This window comes from Cervus canadensis, chromosome 25 (assembly GCF_019320065.1).
Source record: "Cervus canadensis isolate Bull #8, Minnesota chromosome 25, ASM1932006v1, whole genome shotgun sequence".
Classification (NCBI taxonomy): Eukaryota; Metazoa; Chordata; class Mammalia; order Artiodactyla; family Cervidae; genus Cervus; species Cervus canadensis.
The window spans coordinates 25,586,325-25,601,545 of record NC_057410.1 but is presented as its reverse complement, the minus strand read 5'-3'; the positions used below and the strand labels follow the sequence as shown (position 1 = coordinate 25,601,545).

At 36.6% G+C, this 15,221-nt stretch overlaps 2 protein-coding genes across 2 annotated transcripts in view; both read right to left on the bottom strand.

Moving 5' to 3' along the window:
* The window catches only part of LOC122427692 (tubulin alpha-1C chain), a 1,128,437-nt gene that overhangs the window by 918,035 nt on the left and 195,181 nt on the right, over positions 1–15,221 (bottom strand). The window lies entirely within an intron of this gene.
* Positions 1–15,221, bottom strand: part of SPATS2 (spermatogenesis associated serine rich 2) — a 75,808-nt gene that overhangs the window by 33,770 nt on the left and 26,817 nt on the right. Inside the window, exons 2-4 of the mRNA XM_043447356.1 lie at positions 8,889–8,968; positions 1,372–1,480; positions 232–281 (exon numbers count right to left, since the gene is read on the bottom strand). Coding sequence (XP_043303291.1) covers positions 232–281; positions 1,372–1,480; positions 8,889–8,968 — 239 coding nt within the window. The remainder of the gene's footprint in view (positions 1–231; positions 282–1,371; positions 1,481–8,888; positions 8,969–15,221) is intronic.

Below are 15,221 nucleotides of genomic sequence, written 5' to 3'. Positions count from 1 at the left end.
TAATACACTCTCTGCAACTGCGATGGCAGAGTAATTCTGCTTTCTGCCTGAAATCACATGGAGGAGACTGTGGTACTCTATGTACATAGAAGTGTTACAATGTCCTGGAAGAAAACTTTTCTTAGCCAGGTAAAATGAAGATGCATATGTAAATCTTTCAATATTTCTGCAGAGCTTAATTTTTTTAGAATACAAATAGGGATACCACACTTAAATTTAATTCATTTTTACCTTTTTCTTGCCTGTTACTGTCCATTCTTTGAGTACTTCACTGGCACTACCTGTAAGAGAAACCAATCACAGATTTTTTTCTCCCATCACAGGCATGCTCAAGAAGGAATTAGTGTCCCTGAATTTTGTAACTGCTGGAAAGTCTCCCTCTCCCAATAGGAAAAGTGATGGTTCAGGTATCTAAGTTAATGTAATGAGATAATCATATCATGCTTACCTTTTAGAATACCTGCCCATTTAGATCCCCCTTCTCCATTTAATTTCTTCAGTAAGTTCTTCCAGGAAGAGACTAATGTAGCCTGACCATTTTGAAGCTTCTTTTTATGTATGTAGCTTTGACCAAATACAAAGAGGACTGGTTTCAGCCCAAGTATGGTGTCCCCTCTCCTCCAGAAGATTACACACCACCTGGTTACATTGTTTCAGAGAGAACCGTCTACTACCCTAGACCCAAATACTAACATTATAAAAAAAAATGATTGATAAAGAAAAAACTTACAGTATTTGGACCTGTTTATTCTACACTGGCAAATTCAGAAAAGTAGAAAGAGGGAGATCTGTTTTGACATCACTGTCACTGTTCAATGAAAGAGACAACTTCAGACAGTTTTTCCCAAACAAGTTGTGTGGAAGAATTTTGTAAAATGCTCCTCAACTCTATAAAATCAGAAGGTTTGACTAAGCATACCATTTTTTGTATGGTAAATAAGGAAACTCAAATCCATATATTTAAATCACTTGTCAGAGCCTAAAAAAGACTATTGAGTCCCTAAATCTGCCATCTGTAGCTGAGCCACTGGACCACTGCTCTGTCATTGCTTCTTAAATTCTTATTCAACCCAACTCCAATCAAGTTCCTTATACCACTGGCTATCTAATTTCTTCTAACTGTCATTAGAAAACATTCTGAATAAAATGAAGGAGTCTTCTCTGCTTGTCTCTTATTCCAGGTATCATATAGCTTATGAATGAATTACTTCTAGGACTGAAAAAAGGAGCTTTAAAAGATATCTTTAAAAATCGCACAGGGTCTGCTATATCATCTATAAAATACCAGACTGCCAAATAAATGCTATAGAAATTTGAAGCAACTTCTATTTGAACAAATATGAGCTTATAAAAATATTGAGCTAGGGTTACCTTCCATAAATGCTTGTACTGTTTTGTCCACACAATTATCAAAGTGCTGCAAAACCAGGATAATTTCATTGTTACTCTTATTGGGAACTATTGCACGCACTGCATTTATCTGAAAAAGAAGATAAGGTCATTTAATTCTAATATCAGGAGATCAGTTGGAAGCTGAGGCCTATTACAGGGAATAACAGTAAGGGTACCATTTCATCTTTAACAAGATGTATCACATCACTTTAGTATCAGCGAGAGTACACACAACCATCTCGCTGGGATGATTAATAAATGAATGATGCCAACACATAAAAAATTAACTTTAAAACTTAGAAAAAGGAGAACATTTCCAGAAACAGAAGATTTGTGCCAGATCTTATCTCAGAGTGGTTTAATTCAGGTATCAGGTATTAATTTAGCATCAACATTTCCTCATTTTTAGCATACTATATAGAGAAAGGAGGAAAGTTGAACAAACCACCAGAATAAACCACCAATAATAATTTAGATTTTTGTATAGCATTTTTCAAACATTTATTTCATATCATTTAATTGTATAATAATGCTATAAATATCATTTAAATTATTATAAACTACTTCAGGTATATAAAATATAATGAACACTCACTATGATGGCCAGTTTAATAAAATAAAATATATGCAATTGAAAAGGCTGTGAAGCTTCTCATAAATCCCCTTTCCCTCCTCTCCACAGAGATTTCTACCTTGAATTTGGTGTTATTTTAATATTTGTTTTTGTACTTTTATGATGTATGTCTGTATCCAAGGGTAAGACATATTATTGTTTGCATTACATATCAATATCATACATATCTATGTTTAATTTGCTTTCTCATGTAATATTGTTTTTTAGATTTTTCATGTTGGTAAAAACATCTCATTATTATTAGTAATTTATTTTAATTGCTAAATAGCATTTCCATTGTGTGAATATAGCCAATTTAATCATTTTTCTGTCAACAGACATTTACATTCTTTCTAGTGTTTGGCTACTATGAAAAATGCCATAGTAAACATTCCTACGCTTATGCTTATTTACTGAATGCTTACAACAATGCTTAGCAAATTGTTAAAAAAAAGGAAAACAAGTCTTCAGTGAACAGTGAGAGGATGTGTCTATTGTATATACAATCACTAGTAGAATTTCTCAACAGTTCAGTTCAGTTTAATCATTCAGTAGTGTCCAACTCTTTGTGACCCAATGGACTGCAGCACACCAGGCCTCCCTGTCCATCACCAACTCCCAGAGTTTACTCAGACTCAAGACTCCAACCATCTCATCCTCTAGTCATTTCCTTCTCCTCCCGCCTTCAAACTTTCCCAGTATCAGGGTCTTTTCAAATGAGTCAGTTCTTCGCATCAGGTGGCCAAAGTATTGGAGTTTCGGCTTCAGCATCAGTCCTTCCAATGAATATTCAGGACTGATTTCCTTTAGGATAGACTGGTTGGATCTCCTTGCTGTCCAAGACACTCTCAAGTGTCTTATCCAACACCACAGTTCAAAAGCATCAATTCCCTAGCGCTCAGCTTTCTTTATAGTCCAACTCTCACATCCATACATGACTACTGAAAAAACCATAGCCTTGACTAGACGGACCTTTGCTGGCAGGGTAATGTCTCTGGCTTTTTAATATGCTGTCTAGGTTGGTCATAGCTTGTCTTCAAAGGAGCAAGCATCTTTTAATTTCATGGCTGCAATACCATCTGCAGTGATTTTGGAGCCCCCCCAAATAAAGTCTGTCACTGTTTCCACTGTTTCCCCATCTATTTGTCATGAAGTGATGGGATCGGATGCCATGATCTTAGTTTTCTTAATGTTGAGTTAAAGCCAACTTTTTCACTCTCCTCTTTAACTTTCTTTTCTTTTTTTAAAAAGTCTTTATTGAATTTATTACAATATTGCTTTTTTGTTGTTTAATTTTTGGTCTCAAGGTATGTGGAATCTTAGCTCCCTGACCAGGGATTGAACTCGTGTCTCTTGCAATGGAAGGTGAATTCTTAACTACTGGACCACCAGGGAAGTCCTCCTCTTTCACTTTCATCAAGAGGCTCTTTAGTTCTTCTTTGCTTTCTGCCATAAGGGTGGTGTCATCTGTGTATCTGAGGTTATTGATATTTCTCCCGGCAATCTTGATTCCAGCTTGTGCTTCATGCAGCCCAGCATTTCTCATGATGTACTATGCATATAAGTTAAATAAGCAGGGTGACAATATACAGCTTTGATGTACTCCTTTCCCAATTTGGAACCAGTCTGTTGTTCCATGTTCAGTTCTAACTGTTGCTTCCTGACCTGCATACAGATTTCTCAAGAGGCAGCTCAGGTGGCCTGCTTTCCATCTCTTTCAGAATTTTCCACAGTTTGTTGTGATCCACACAGTCAAAGGCTTTGGCATAGTCAATAAAACAGATGTTTTTCTGGAACTCTCTTGCTTTTTGGATGATCCAACAGATGTTGGCAATTTGACCTCTGGTTCCTCTGCCTTTTCTAAATCCAGCTTGAACATCTGGAAGTTCATGGTTCACATATTGCTGAAGCCTGGCTTGGAGAATTTTGAGCATTACTTTGCTAGCATGTGAGATGAGTGCAACTGTGTGGTAGTTTGAGCATTTTTTGGCATTGCCTTTCTTTGGGATTGGAATGAAAACTGACCTTTTCCAGTCCTGTGGCCACTGCACTGCTGAGTTTTCCAAATTTACTGGCATATTGAGTGCAGCACTTTCACAGCATCATCTTTTAAGATTTGAAATAGCTCAACTGGAATTCCATCACCTCCACTAGCTTTGTTTGTACTGATGCTTCCTAAGGACTTCACATTTCAGGATGTCTGGTTCTAGGTAAGAGATCACACCATCATGATTATCTGGGTCATGAAGATCTTTTTGTACAGTTCTTCAGTGTATTCTTGCCACCTCTTCTTAATATCTTCTGCTTCTGTTAGGTCCATACCACTTCTGTCCTTTATCGAGCCCATCTTTGCAAGAAATGTTCCCTTGGTATCTCTAATTTTCTTGAAGAGATCTCTAGTCTTTCCCATTCTATTGTTTGCCCCTATTTCTTTACACTGATCACTGAGGAAGATTTTCTTATCTCTCCCTGCTATTCTTTGGAACTCTGCATTCAGATGGGTATATCTTTCCTTTTCTCCTTTGCCTTTCACTTCTCATCTTTTCACAGCTATTTGTAAGGCCTCCTCAGATAGCCATTTTGCCTTTTTGCATTTCTTTTTCTTGGGGATGGTCCTGACCACTGCCTCCTGTACAATGTCACGAACCTCCGTCCATAGTTCATCAGGCACTCTGTCTATTAGATCTAATCCCTTGAATCTATTTCTCACTTCCGCTATATAATCGTAAGGGATTTGATTTAGGTCATACCTGAATGGTCTACTGGTTTCCCCTACTTTCTTCAATTTAAGTCTGAATTTGGTAATAAGGAGTTCATGATCTGAGCCACAGTCAGCTCCCAGTCTTGTTTTTGCTGACTATATAGAGCTTCTCCATCTTTGACTGCAAAGAATATAATCAATCTGATTTCGGTGTTGACCATTTGGTGATGTCCATGTGTAGAGTCTTCTCTTGTGTTGTTGGAAGAGGCTGTTTGCTATGACCAGTACGTTCTCTTGGCAAAATTCTGAACAGTAGTGTACCTAAAAATTCATTAGAAATGCCAAATTTCCCTTCAAAACGAATATGCCAACTTTGTCAGTTATTCCTAAGGTATTTTGTATCTTTTGAGGTTAAAAATATACACTTTACAATTAACTGCATATTCTCTTTTCATTTTTATATGTCAATTTTATATCCAACTATTTTGATGACCTCATTATTCCTAATAATTTGTTGCTTTCTTGGTTATTCTATGCAGGCAATTCTATTATCTATAGTAACAGCAGTTTTCACCCCCCTTCCTTTTTATTCTTTATAATCTTCATTTCTTGTCTTACTGGACAATGTGAAATTGGTTATTTCTTCAAGAAGACTCCCCCCCCTTTTTTTTTTGTTAGGCAGTGGTAGTTAGAAACTAAGATCTAAGAGCTAGGTGTGTTTATTGCTATTAGGTTGGTGTAAAAGTAACTGTGGTCTTGCATTGCTGAGCTTTGCCATTTGATACTGGAATACATTCTCATATAAATGTGATTATGTTATACATCATTTTAATGCACATTTCTCACTTTTTTGGCTAATGACTTATTATTTGCTGTTTATTTTATATATTTTATATATATTTATATGTTTTATATATAAATATATATAATATTTATATATTATTTATATTATTTTATATAATATATATTTTAGACTAGGGAAATGATGTTAGACAAAAAGCAAATTCAAGCAATTTTCTTATTTGAGTTCAAAATGGGTCATAAAGCAGTGGAGACAATTTGAACATCATCAATGCATTAGCCCAGAAACTGCTAACAAAGGTACAGTGCAGTGGTGCTTCAAGAAGTTTTGTAAAGGAGAGGAGAGCCTTGAAGATGAGGAGCACAGTGGCTGGCAATTGCAAATTGACAATGACCAAATGAAAGGATCATCAAAGCTGATTCTCTTTCAACTACACGAGAAGTTGCTGAAGAACTCAACATCGACCATTCTACGGTCATTCTGCATTAGAAGCAAATTGGAAAGGTGAAGAAGTTCAATAAGTGGGTACCTCATGAACTGATAGCAAATCAAAAAAACCACTGATTTGAAGTGTCATCCTTTTTTATCGTGTAACAACAAACAATTTCTCGAATGGATTGTGATGTGCGACAGAAGTGGATTTTATACGACTACCAGCATTGATCAGCTCAGTGGCTGGATGGAGAAGAAACTCCAAAACACTTCTCAAAACCAAAGAAAAGTAAAAGTGTTAGTCGCTCAGTTGTGCCCAACTCTTTGCGACCCCATGGACTGTAGACTGCCAGGCTCCTCTGTCCATGGGATTGCCCAGGCAAGAACACTGGAGTGGGTTGCCATTTCTTCCTCCAGGGGATCTTCCCAACCCCAGGATCGAACCCGCATCTCTTAGGTTTTCGCTTGCATTGGCAGGTGGGATCTTTATCACTAGCGTCACCTGGGAAGCCCCGAGAAGGTCCAAAGCACTTCCCAAAGCCAAACTTGCACCAAAAAAAGGTCATGGTCACTGTTTGGTGGTCTGCTGCACATCTAATTCACTACAGCTTTCTGAATCTGGCGAAATCATTACATATGAGAAGTATGGTCAGCAAATCGATGAGATGCACTGAAAACTGCAACGCCTGCAACCAGCATTGGTCAACATAAAGGGCCCAATTCTCCATGACAACGCCCGACTGCACCTCGCACAACCAACATTTGCTTCAAAAGTTAAAAAATTGGGCTATGGAGTTTTACCTCATCTGCCATATTCACCTGACCTCTTGCCAAACAACTACCACTTTTTCAAGCATCTTGACAACTTTTGCAGGGAAAATGCTTCCATAACCAGCAAGAGGCAGAGAATGCTTTCCAAGAGTTCATTGGCTCCTGAAGCATGGATTTTTACACTATAAAAATAAACAAGCTTACTTCTTGTTGGCAAAAATGTGTTGATTGAAATGGTTTCTATTTTGATTAAAGATACATTTGAGCCTAGTTACAATGATTTAAAATTCAGTCTGAAACCGCAATTACATTTGCACCAACCTAATACTAGGATGTGATTATTTCTAGGTCCTTTCAGTGAACAGAACTAGGAAATTTTGCTTTTTACAACATAAATTTATACTGACACCATCAGTTTAAATGTAATATTAAAAGGCGCTTTTTTTTTTTGGCCACACCGTGCAGCATGCAGGACTGAACCTATGCCTTCTGTAGTGGAAGCACAGAGTCCTAACCAGTGGACTTAGAGACTTTTTATAAAGACTTTTATAAAGAGACTTTTTATAAAGACTTTTATAAAGAGACTTTTTATAAAGACTTTTTATAAAGTGGTTTTTAAACATGTATTTCTCTTCTCTAAACTGAAAGTTTTTAGCTCTTAAAAACATTAACATATTTCTTGATTTGCTTTATTCTATAATATTATAAAATAATTACAGAATATAATATTACTACTAATGAAGAAAGTTGAGTTTATTTTTACTTCTTAAATATATTCCTCTGAACATTTACAGTAAGAATATTAATACTGTGTTCAAAGTCAGTGGGAAGATTTGTTTTAGTTTACCTTTCCCTGAAGATGAAACATTTTCAGGATCTCAACCTTATATAAGATCTCAGTTCCAATTTCTAACCCAGAACAAGCTTTGAGCTAAATCTGGGGCCTTGGGTGGTAAAAACCCATTTATTACTGAGACTGGCAAAACACATCAGAGTTACTCAGCTCCGGCTCACCACTCAGCTTTTCAGTTTCTTCTCTATTTTTGGCCCCTAGGGATATCCCTTCTTGGGTTCAGCTATGCTTTTTTTCTTTTTTTGCCAGGCCATGTAGCCTGCAGGATTCTTAGTTCCCAGACCCAGGAGTAAATCTGGGCCCTCGGCAATGAAAATGGAATCCTAACCACTGGACCACCGGGGAATTCCTCGGCTATGCATTTAAAATGATGTATATCATTTTCAATATGTATTTGTAACCATTTTACATTAGAAATGTTTTCAGGATATCTAGTCTGCCATATTGCTCGAAAAGAAAGCCCTTTTACAGATGAAGAGGAGTAAAGAATCTTGTTCAAGTTATTAGCAGAACCTGTATTAGGACCTAAGTCTTTTTTAGTACACTTGCTTTCTTTCATGTCATTCTATACTTTTTTTTTTGTTTCAGGCTTAAAACTATACAAGTGGGATGGTATATAATCTATAATTCAAAGAGGGTGAATTTATAATATACATTTTTGAGATGAGCAAAAAATTACTATGATCACTAGAAAATGGGCTTTAGGCAAAACTTACAGATTCAAAGATAAAGGCAAAATTCTCATAACTGAAAATGCAACATTGTTTATATTATTGAACCAATATGTATCTATGACACCAGAATCAAAGATTTACTTTTTAAACGAAATGGAGAACACATGTAAAGCTTTTGTTTTATGTTTTTTCTCAATATAGCTCATTAAGGGTTATATTACTAAAGACAACCTGGTTCCCTTCCAAAGGTATGTTACTTAGAAAATTTCTCTTCTTGCCCTCAAGGCTCCTGGTCTTAAAAATCCTCTTCAAGTGAATGGGACGATCCTACCCAGACTATTCCTTAAAGAATGTTAGCAAATGAGAGACACACTTAGCCATAGATATACTGTTGTATTAATTAATATTAAGATGTCCAAGAGAATTTAGAATAAATATATGCATATGTATACGTGTAAAGAAAATTGTTCATACTTACAGGCTCTGATTCCTCAAAACCTTCATGGGAGTTACTCTCTGATATACCATGGCATTCATACAGTTTTGTTCTTAATTTTCACTTTCTTAATGAGTTTTGTAGCCAATTATTTTATTAGTACCTAAATTTTAACAAGACATTCAAGTTTCCTATCCACAGTAACTAGACATACCTTTTCTTTCATGTTTTCAAAAGCTCCTCCTTGGGCCAGTACAGTATTGGATTGCAAATCAAAAATGAATCCTGATGAATCTGAAAGAATGAGAAAGAAAAATATATTCAACAGGGTCCAAAACTAACATAACAGCCTGCAAAATGTAAGGGCCAATACTAGCTGCTTTTCTCCCATAAAGAGCTAAGAACTAAACAGAACTTAGTTGTTATTTTGCAAATTCTACTACATACCTGATAACTACCTTTGCATTCAAATTGTGAAATTAAATTTGATTTTAGTAGAAATTGTCACAACTTGAGACAAATATTGAAATCAATTATATTAGACTGTCCAGTAATCCTTGATATCTATAACTATCCTAATATAAAAGTCCCTCTAAAAATACTGTAAGGAAATAGCTCAAGGTAAAATTTAACACTAACAAATCTGAAAATGTGAGAATGAGAGTTTCTATAACATTAATAACAACACATAAAAGTACTTTCCATCTTCTAGACTTCTAGACTGCACACACACATCACATTCTTAAGACTATGAATTTCATAAATATATTTGCTTGTGTTCCCAATATAATATATAATAAAGCAATGTACCAGTGTTTATATTAATAGCATAAATGGGAGAACTTAGTTCAATGTAAGAAATTATAGACAAGAGTTTGCACTTAGAAAGAAAAGGCTATCTGTGAATTTAATCAGTTTCTTTACCCATGACTATGTGATCAACAAATTACCTCAGCTTTTACACTTGACAACTTTGTTTTACTCTAATGAGATGTGATCCCAGGAAATAGCTAGAGTGCTTCTCAGATTCTGATGTGTATACTTATCATTGGAGGAATCTCAAGTTAAATAGCAGGTTCTGATTCAAGAGTCTGATGTGTGACCTGAGATTTTTACTCTCAAGTGGTATCAACATTGCAGATCCAAGCTACCATACTTGGGAGTACTTTGGGAGTTCAAATTTCAACAAAGTAAGTAAAAGGGGAAAATTTGAGAAAAGGGGTTGCAATAGTCTGAATGTTTGTCTTTTCACCTCCAAATTCATACGCTGAAATCCTAAAGTGATGGTATTAGTAGGTGAGGCCTTTGGAGAGCAGAGTTCTCATGAATGGGATCAGTGTTCCTATTAAAAAGATTCCATAGAGACCTCTGCCACCATGTGAGGACACAACAAGAAGTCTGCAACCCAGAAGGCCCTCACTGGACCATGTTGGCACTTTGATCTCAGATTTCCAGCCTCTAGAACTGTAAGAAGTAAATTTCTATTGTTTATAAGCTACTCAGTCTGTGGTATTTTGTTAGAGCAGTCTGAACAGAATAAGATGGGAGTATAAAAAAAGAGTAATATTCTAGTACACTTTCCAAATTCTTTTAGTATTATTACAGATGTGTTTTAATTAAAGCCTCTTTTATAGCTCAATCTTTATAATGTGTTTTATATAATACCTCCGAGTTGCTGCAGAATATTGATAACTTATACATTAGAATGATAACAGTATTTTGTTTCTAAAAGTAGAAAAGAGGATATGAATACAGCCTGTCATTCCAAGAGAAAGTACGCTTGTCAATTACCACTGAATTGTGAATTAATTTTTAACCTCTGTAATACTGGCAGTTTCGTCATTGTTACCCAAAGGAAAAATCAGGTTACATTTACACAAACTCAATACTTAGAGCCTGAATTTTCTAGATGATGACCTAATACGGTTAACACTGAATTATCTTTATTAAATGCAAAGAAACATAGTATATACAGATGAAAATTTTACACAGCCAAAATACTACTGAGCAACCTTTTCAGAACTGCTTTAGGTTATCCAGATGGTATAACTTGACTGCTGTTAAGTACAGCTGACCCTTGAACACTGCCCAGGTCTACTTATACACAGATGTTTTTCAATGGTAAGTACCTCAGCACACACAATCTGCAGTTGGTTGAATCCACAGATGTAGAACTGTGGACACTGAGGCCCAACTGGAAGGATTTTCCACTGCACTCAGGGGTCAGCACCTTTAACCCCCATATTATCCAAGGGTCAACTGTACCCTCTCTCAAAGACACATTAGTGAGCACTGAGATGATACAAAAAACATCAGTAATCTTAGCCAAGAATCCAATCACCAATCTTTTTTAGGGAAAGGTGCTTGAACGCTCAGTTGTGTTTGACTCTTTGCGACCCTATGGACTGTAGCCCACGAGGCTCCTCTGTCCATGGGATTTCCCAGGCAAGAATACTGGAGTCGGGTGCCATTTCCTTCTCCAGGGGATCTTCCTGACCCAGGGATCAAGCCCATATCTCTTACATCTCCTGCATTGGCAGCAGATTCTTAAGAGGGGATACTTAATTTTATTTTTTCTTTTTATTTTAATTGGAGGCTAATTACTTCATAATATTGTAGTGGTTTTTTGCCATACATTGACATGAATCAGCCATGGGTGTACATGTGTTCCCCATCCTGAACCCCCCTCCCCATCCCATCCCAAGAGGGGATACTTAAAACAGCATTTTGGGACCTATATTTAAATAAGCTATTGGTATCATTAACTTTTTATACATCATCTAACACCTTTTATTTTTTTCCATTTAACAACACGCTAGATGAAATGAAGCTCAATGAAAACAAAGGGTAGTTCTGCAAACACTTTCAGTGATCACCTCCCCCAAATTAGCATAAGTATTATTAGAGTTTATCTGGCATACCAGTTGGGATAATGATTAAAAATACATACAGAAGCTATTTCAGTCAGGATCTCAGCAGGAAACAAACAGCACACTGAGACTGGGAAATGTGAAGAGAGTTTAATGAAGGGACTATTTTCGAAGGTGCTGGTAGGGAGTAGGGAAACCACAAAAGAGAGCACAGTACTCCTTGGCTAAGAACAGCCATGTATACTGCTACTGGAGGTTTTAAAGACGGTAAGGAGGGAGCAATTACTGGAATCCGGAGACAGAAGGCTCTTTCATCTTTGTTTCAGCTGGTGTGGAGATGGCCATAGGATAACAGTCCTTTAATCAGAGGACACAGTAAGACCACAGTGACCCTTCAGGCAAAGACTAGGGGAACCGATACGCCTATCTCACTCTCCTCCCTGCCTCTGGTCTCCTGCCTTATGATGCCCAACAGCCAAACTCAACCAGAAGCCCAAGGCAAGAAACCTGTAGTTTGACTTTCAGTCTGGACAGGTCAGCCCCCCGGGGTACAAATGCCCATTTTGTATTTATATTCTAAATCATGAATTTGCCAAAATGGGAAAGCAATAATTTAACATCTTAACTTGTCTATTCACCAGCTAATATTGTCTTTTTACTTATACTAACAAACTCAAGTAGATTAAAAAAATCCTGCTTCAATGAACTGGAGCTTAAGTGCCTCTCAACATTGTAGGGAAAATAAATTTTAATTCCTACCAACAATATTTAGTGATTTAACAGTTCTCTTATTTTTTCATGCAAAGTAAGCCTAAGATTTAGTTAATTTCACTGTTGGTAAATGAGGTAAGATCTCATCCTTTTGCACCTACCCTATGATAAAAGATCATAAATTTTTAAAGAAAAAAACTGAAGTTAAATATTATACTCAGGTAAGATTCATAAAGGATATGAGGAACCCTTGAGATTACCATCTATTTCATTCTATCAGGAACCATCTCACAAGTTCCTTGGAATTATTTCAAATACTACACATTTAGGAACATTTTGCGGGCTTCCCTGATGGCTCAGATGGTCGAGAATCTGCCTGCATTTTCTTTTTTTTTTTTTAATTTATTTATTTATCTTTTCAGTGGGTTTTGTCATACATTGACATGAATCAGCACTAGATTTACACGTATTCCCCATCCCGATCCCCCCTCCCACCTCCCTCATGCAATGCAGAAGACCTGGGTTTGATCCTTGGGGTTGGAAGATCCCCTGGAGGAGAAATAGCTCCCATTCTAGTATTCTTGCCTGGAGAATTCCATGGACAGAGGAGCCTGACAGGCTATAGTCCAGGGGTCGCAAAGAGTCAGACAAGACTGAATGACCAACACTAGTTTTAGTGGATAAAATATGCTATTTACAGTATCACTGACTTATTTATAAACATTAGAAAACATATCATTTTCACTGGCTTAAAAAATCAGGCAACAGTTGTTTCAATGAGGACAACATAGAAATACCTGAGTCTGACTATCACATGTATCAAATCAGACTTGAACAAGTTTTCTTTTTTTTTTAACTGAGGTATAATTGACACACATATATATATAACATCACATTACGTAGTTTCAGGTATGTAGCATGATTTGATATTTGTACATACTGTGAATTGATCACAAAAAGTCTAGTTAATATCTATCAACATACACAGTTAAGGGAAACTTTTTTCTTGTGATAAGAACTTTAAGATATATTCTCTTAGCAACTTTTAAATATGCGATACGGTATTATTAACTAGAGTCACCATGCTGTACATTATATTCCTAGGACTTATTTATTTTATAATTGGAAGTTTGTACCTTTTGACCCCCTTTACCCAAAGATACCCCTGTACCTTTTGGCCCTCCTCCCACCCAACATCTTTGATAACCATCGATCTGTTCTCTGTATCTATGAGTTCTTTTCCTCTGTAAGTTTTAGATCCCACATATAAATGAGGTCATATGGTTTGTCATTTTCTGACTTATTTTACTCAGTACAATGTCCTCAAGGTCCATCAATGGTGTCACAAATGGCAATATCTTCTTTTTATGGCTGAATAATATTCCATTGTATAAATACACACCACATTCTTTATCCATTCTTCCACCATATGAAGACACTCAGGTTGTTCCTATATCTTGGCTATTGTAAATCATGCTGCAATGAACATGGGGGTGCATGTGTCCTTTCAAGTTAATGTTTTTGCTTTCTTTGGATACATAACCAGAAGCTGAACTGATGAATAGTTCTATATTTCCTGGTCAACACTTGCTATTTCTTGTCTTTTTAATAATAACTATTCTTACAGGTGTGAGGCAGTATCACATTATGGTTTGGGCTGCATTTTCCTGATTAGTGATGTTAAGCACCTTTTTATGTGTCTGTTGGACATCTATCTCTATGTCTTCTTTATAACTGAACACATACTCAAAAAACTTTGAAACATTGTCTAATTGTTTTTAATTAATAATTTAACCTGAAGACCAAACTGTATTTTCATAATTAATTTGGTTAAAAGTTCTGATTATATTCACAACTCTGAGGATGGCAGGAAGAAAGGCAGGTAAGCAGGAAGGGACAGAGGGAAGTGGGAGGGAGGAAAGGAAGAGAGAAAACAAGTACTGGTGAGGATGTGGAGAAATTCAAACAGTCATACATTGCTGGTGGGAATGTAAAATGATACAACTGCTGTGGAAAGCTATATGGTGGCTCCTTGAATAACTGAAGATATAATTATCATGATACAGTAATTCCATGCCACTCTAATGGCAGAAAGTGAAGAGGATCTAAAGAGCCTCCTGATGAGGGTGAAAGAGGAGAGTAAAAAAGCTGGCTTAAAACTCAACATTCAAAAAACTAAAACATGGCATATAGTCCCATCACTTCATTGCAAACAGATGGAGAAAAACTGAAAACTCTGACTGATTTTATTTTCTTGGACTCCAAAATCACTGCAGACAATGACTTCAGACACAAAATTAAAAGACACTTGCTCCTTGGAAGTAAAGATCTAGACAGTGTATTAAAAAGCAGAGACATCACTTTGCCACGAAAGGGCTGTATAGTCAAAACTACAGTTTTTCTAGCAGTCATTTCCAGATGTGAGAATTGGACCATAAAGAAGGCTGAGCACCAAAGAATTGATGCTTTCAAACTGTGGCGTTGGAGAAGACTCTTGAGAGTCCCATGGACTGCAGGAGATCAAATCAGTCAATCCTAAAGGAAATCAACCCTGAATATTCATTGGAAGGACTGATGCTGAAGCTAAAGCTCCAATACTCTGGCCACCTGATGCAAAAAGCCAACTCACTGGAAAAGACCCTGATGCTGGGAAAGATTGAGGGCAGGAGGAGAAGGGGTGGCAGATGATGAGTTGGTTAGATAGCATAACCATGAATCTGAATAAACTCTGGGAGATAGTGAAGAACAGGGGAGCCTGGTGTGCCGCAGTTCATGGGGTCGCAAACAATGGGACACGACTTACAGACTGAACAACGACAACAAATGCATATACTACACCCCCACCGTAACAAATGAGGTGGAGTTTATTAAAAGCTTTACTACTTGGCGTTCTACCTAAAAATATTTAGCAGAATTAATATTATGAAGACATGGTAAGGCTCTCTGAAAGTACTGAAGTGAATTCA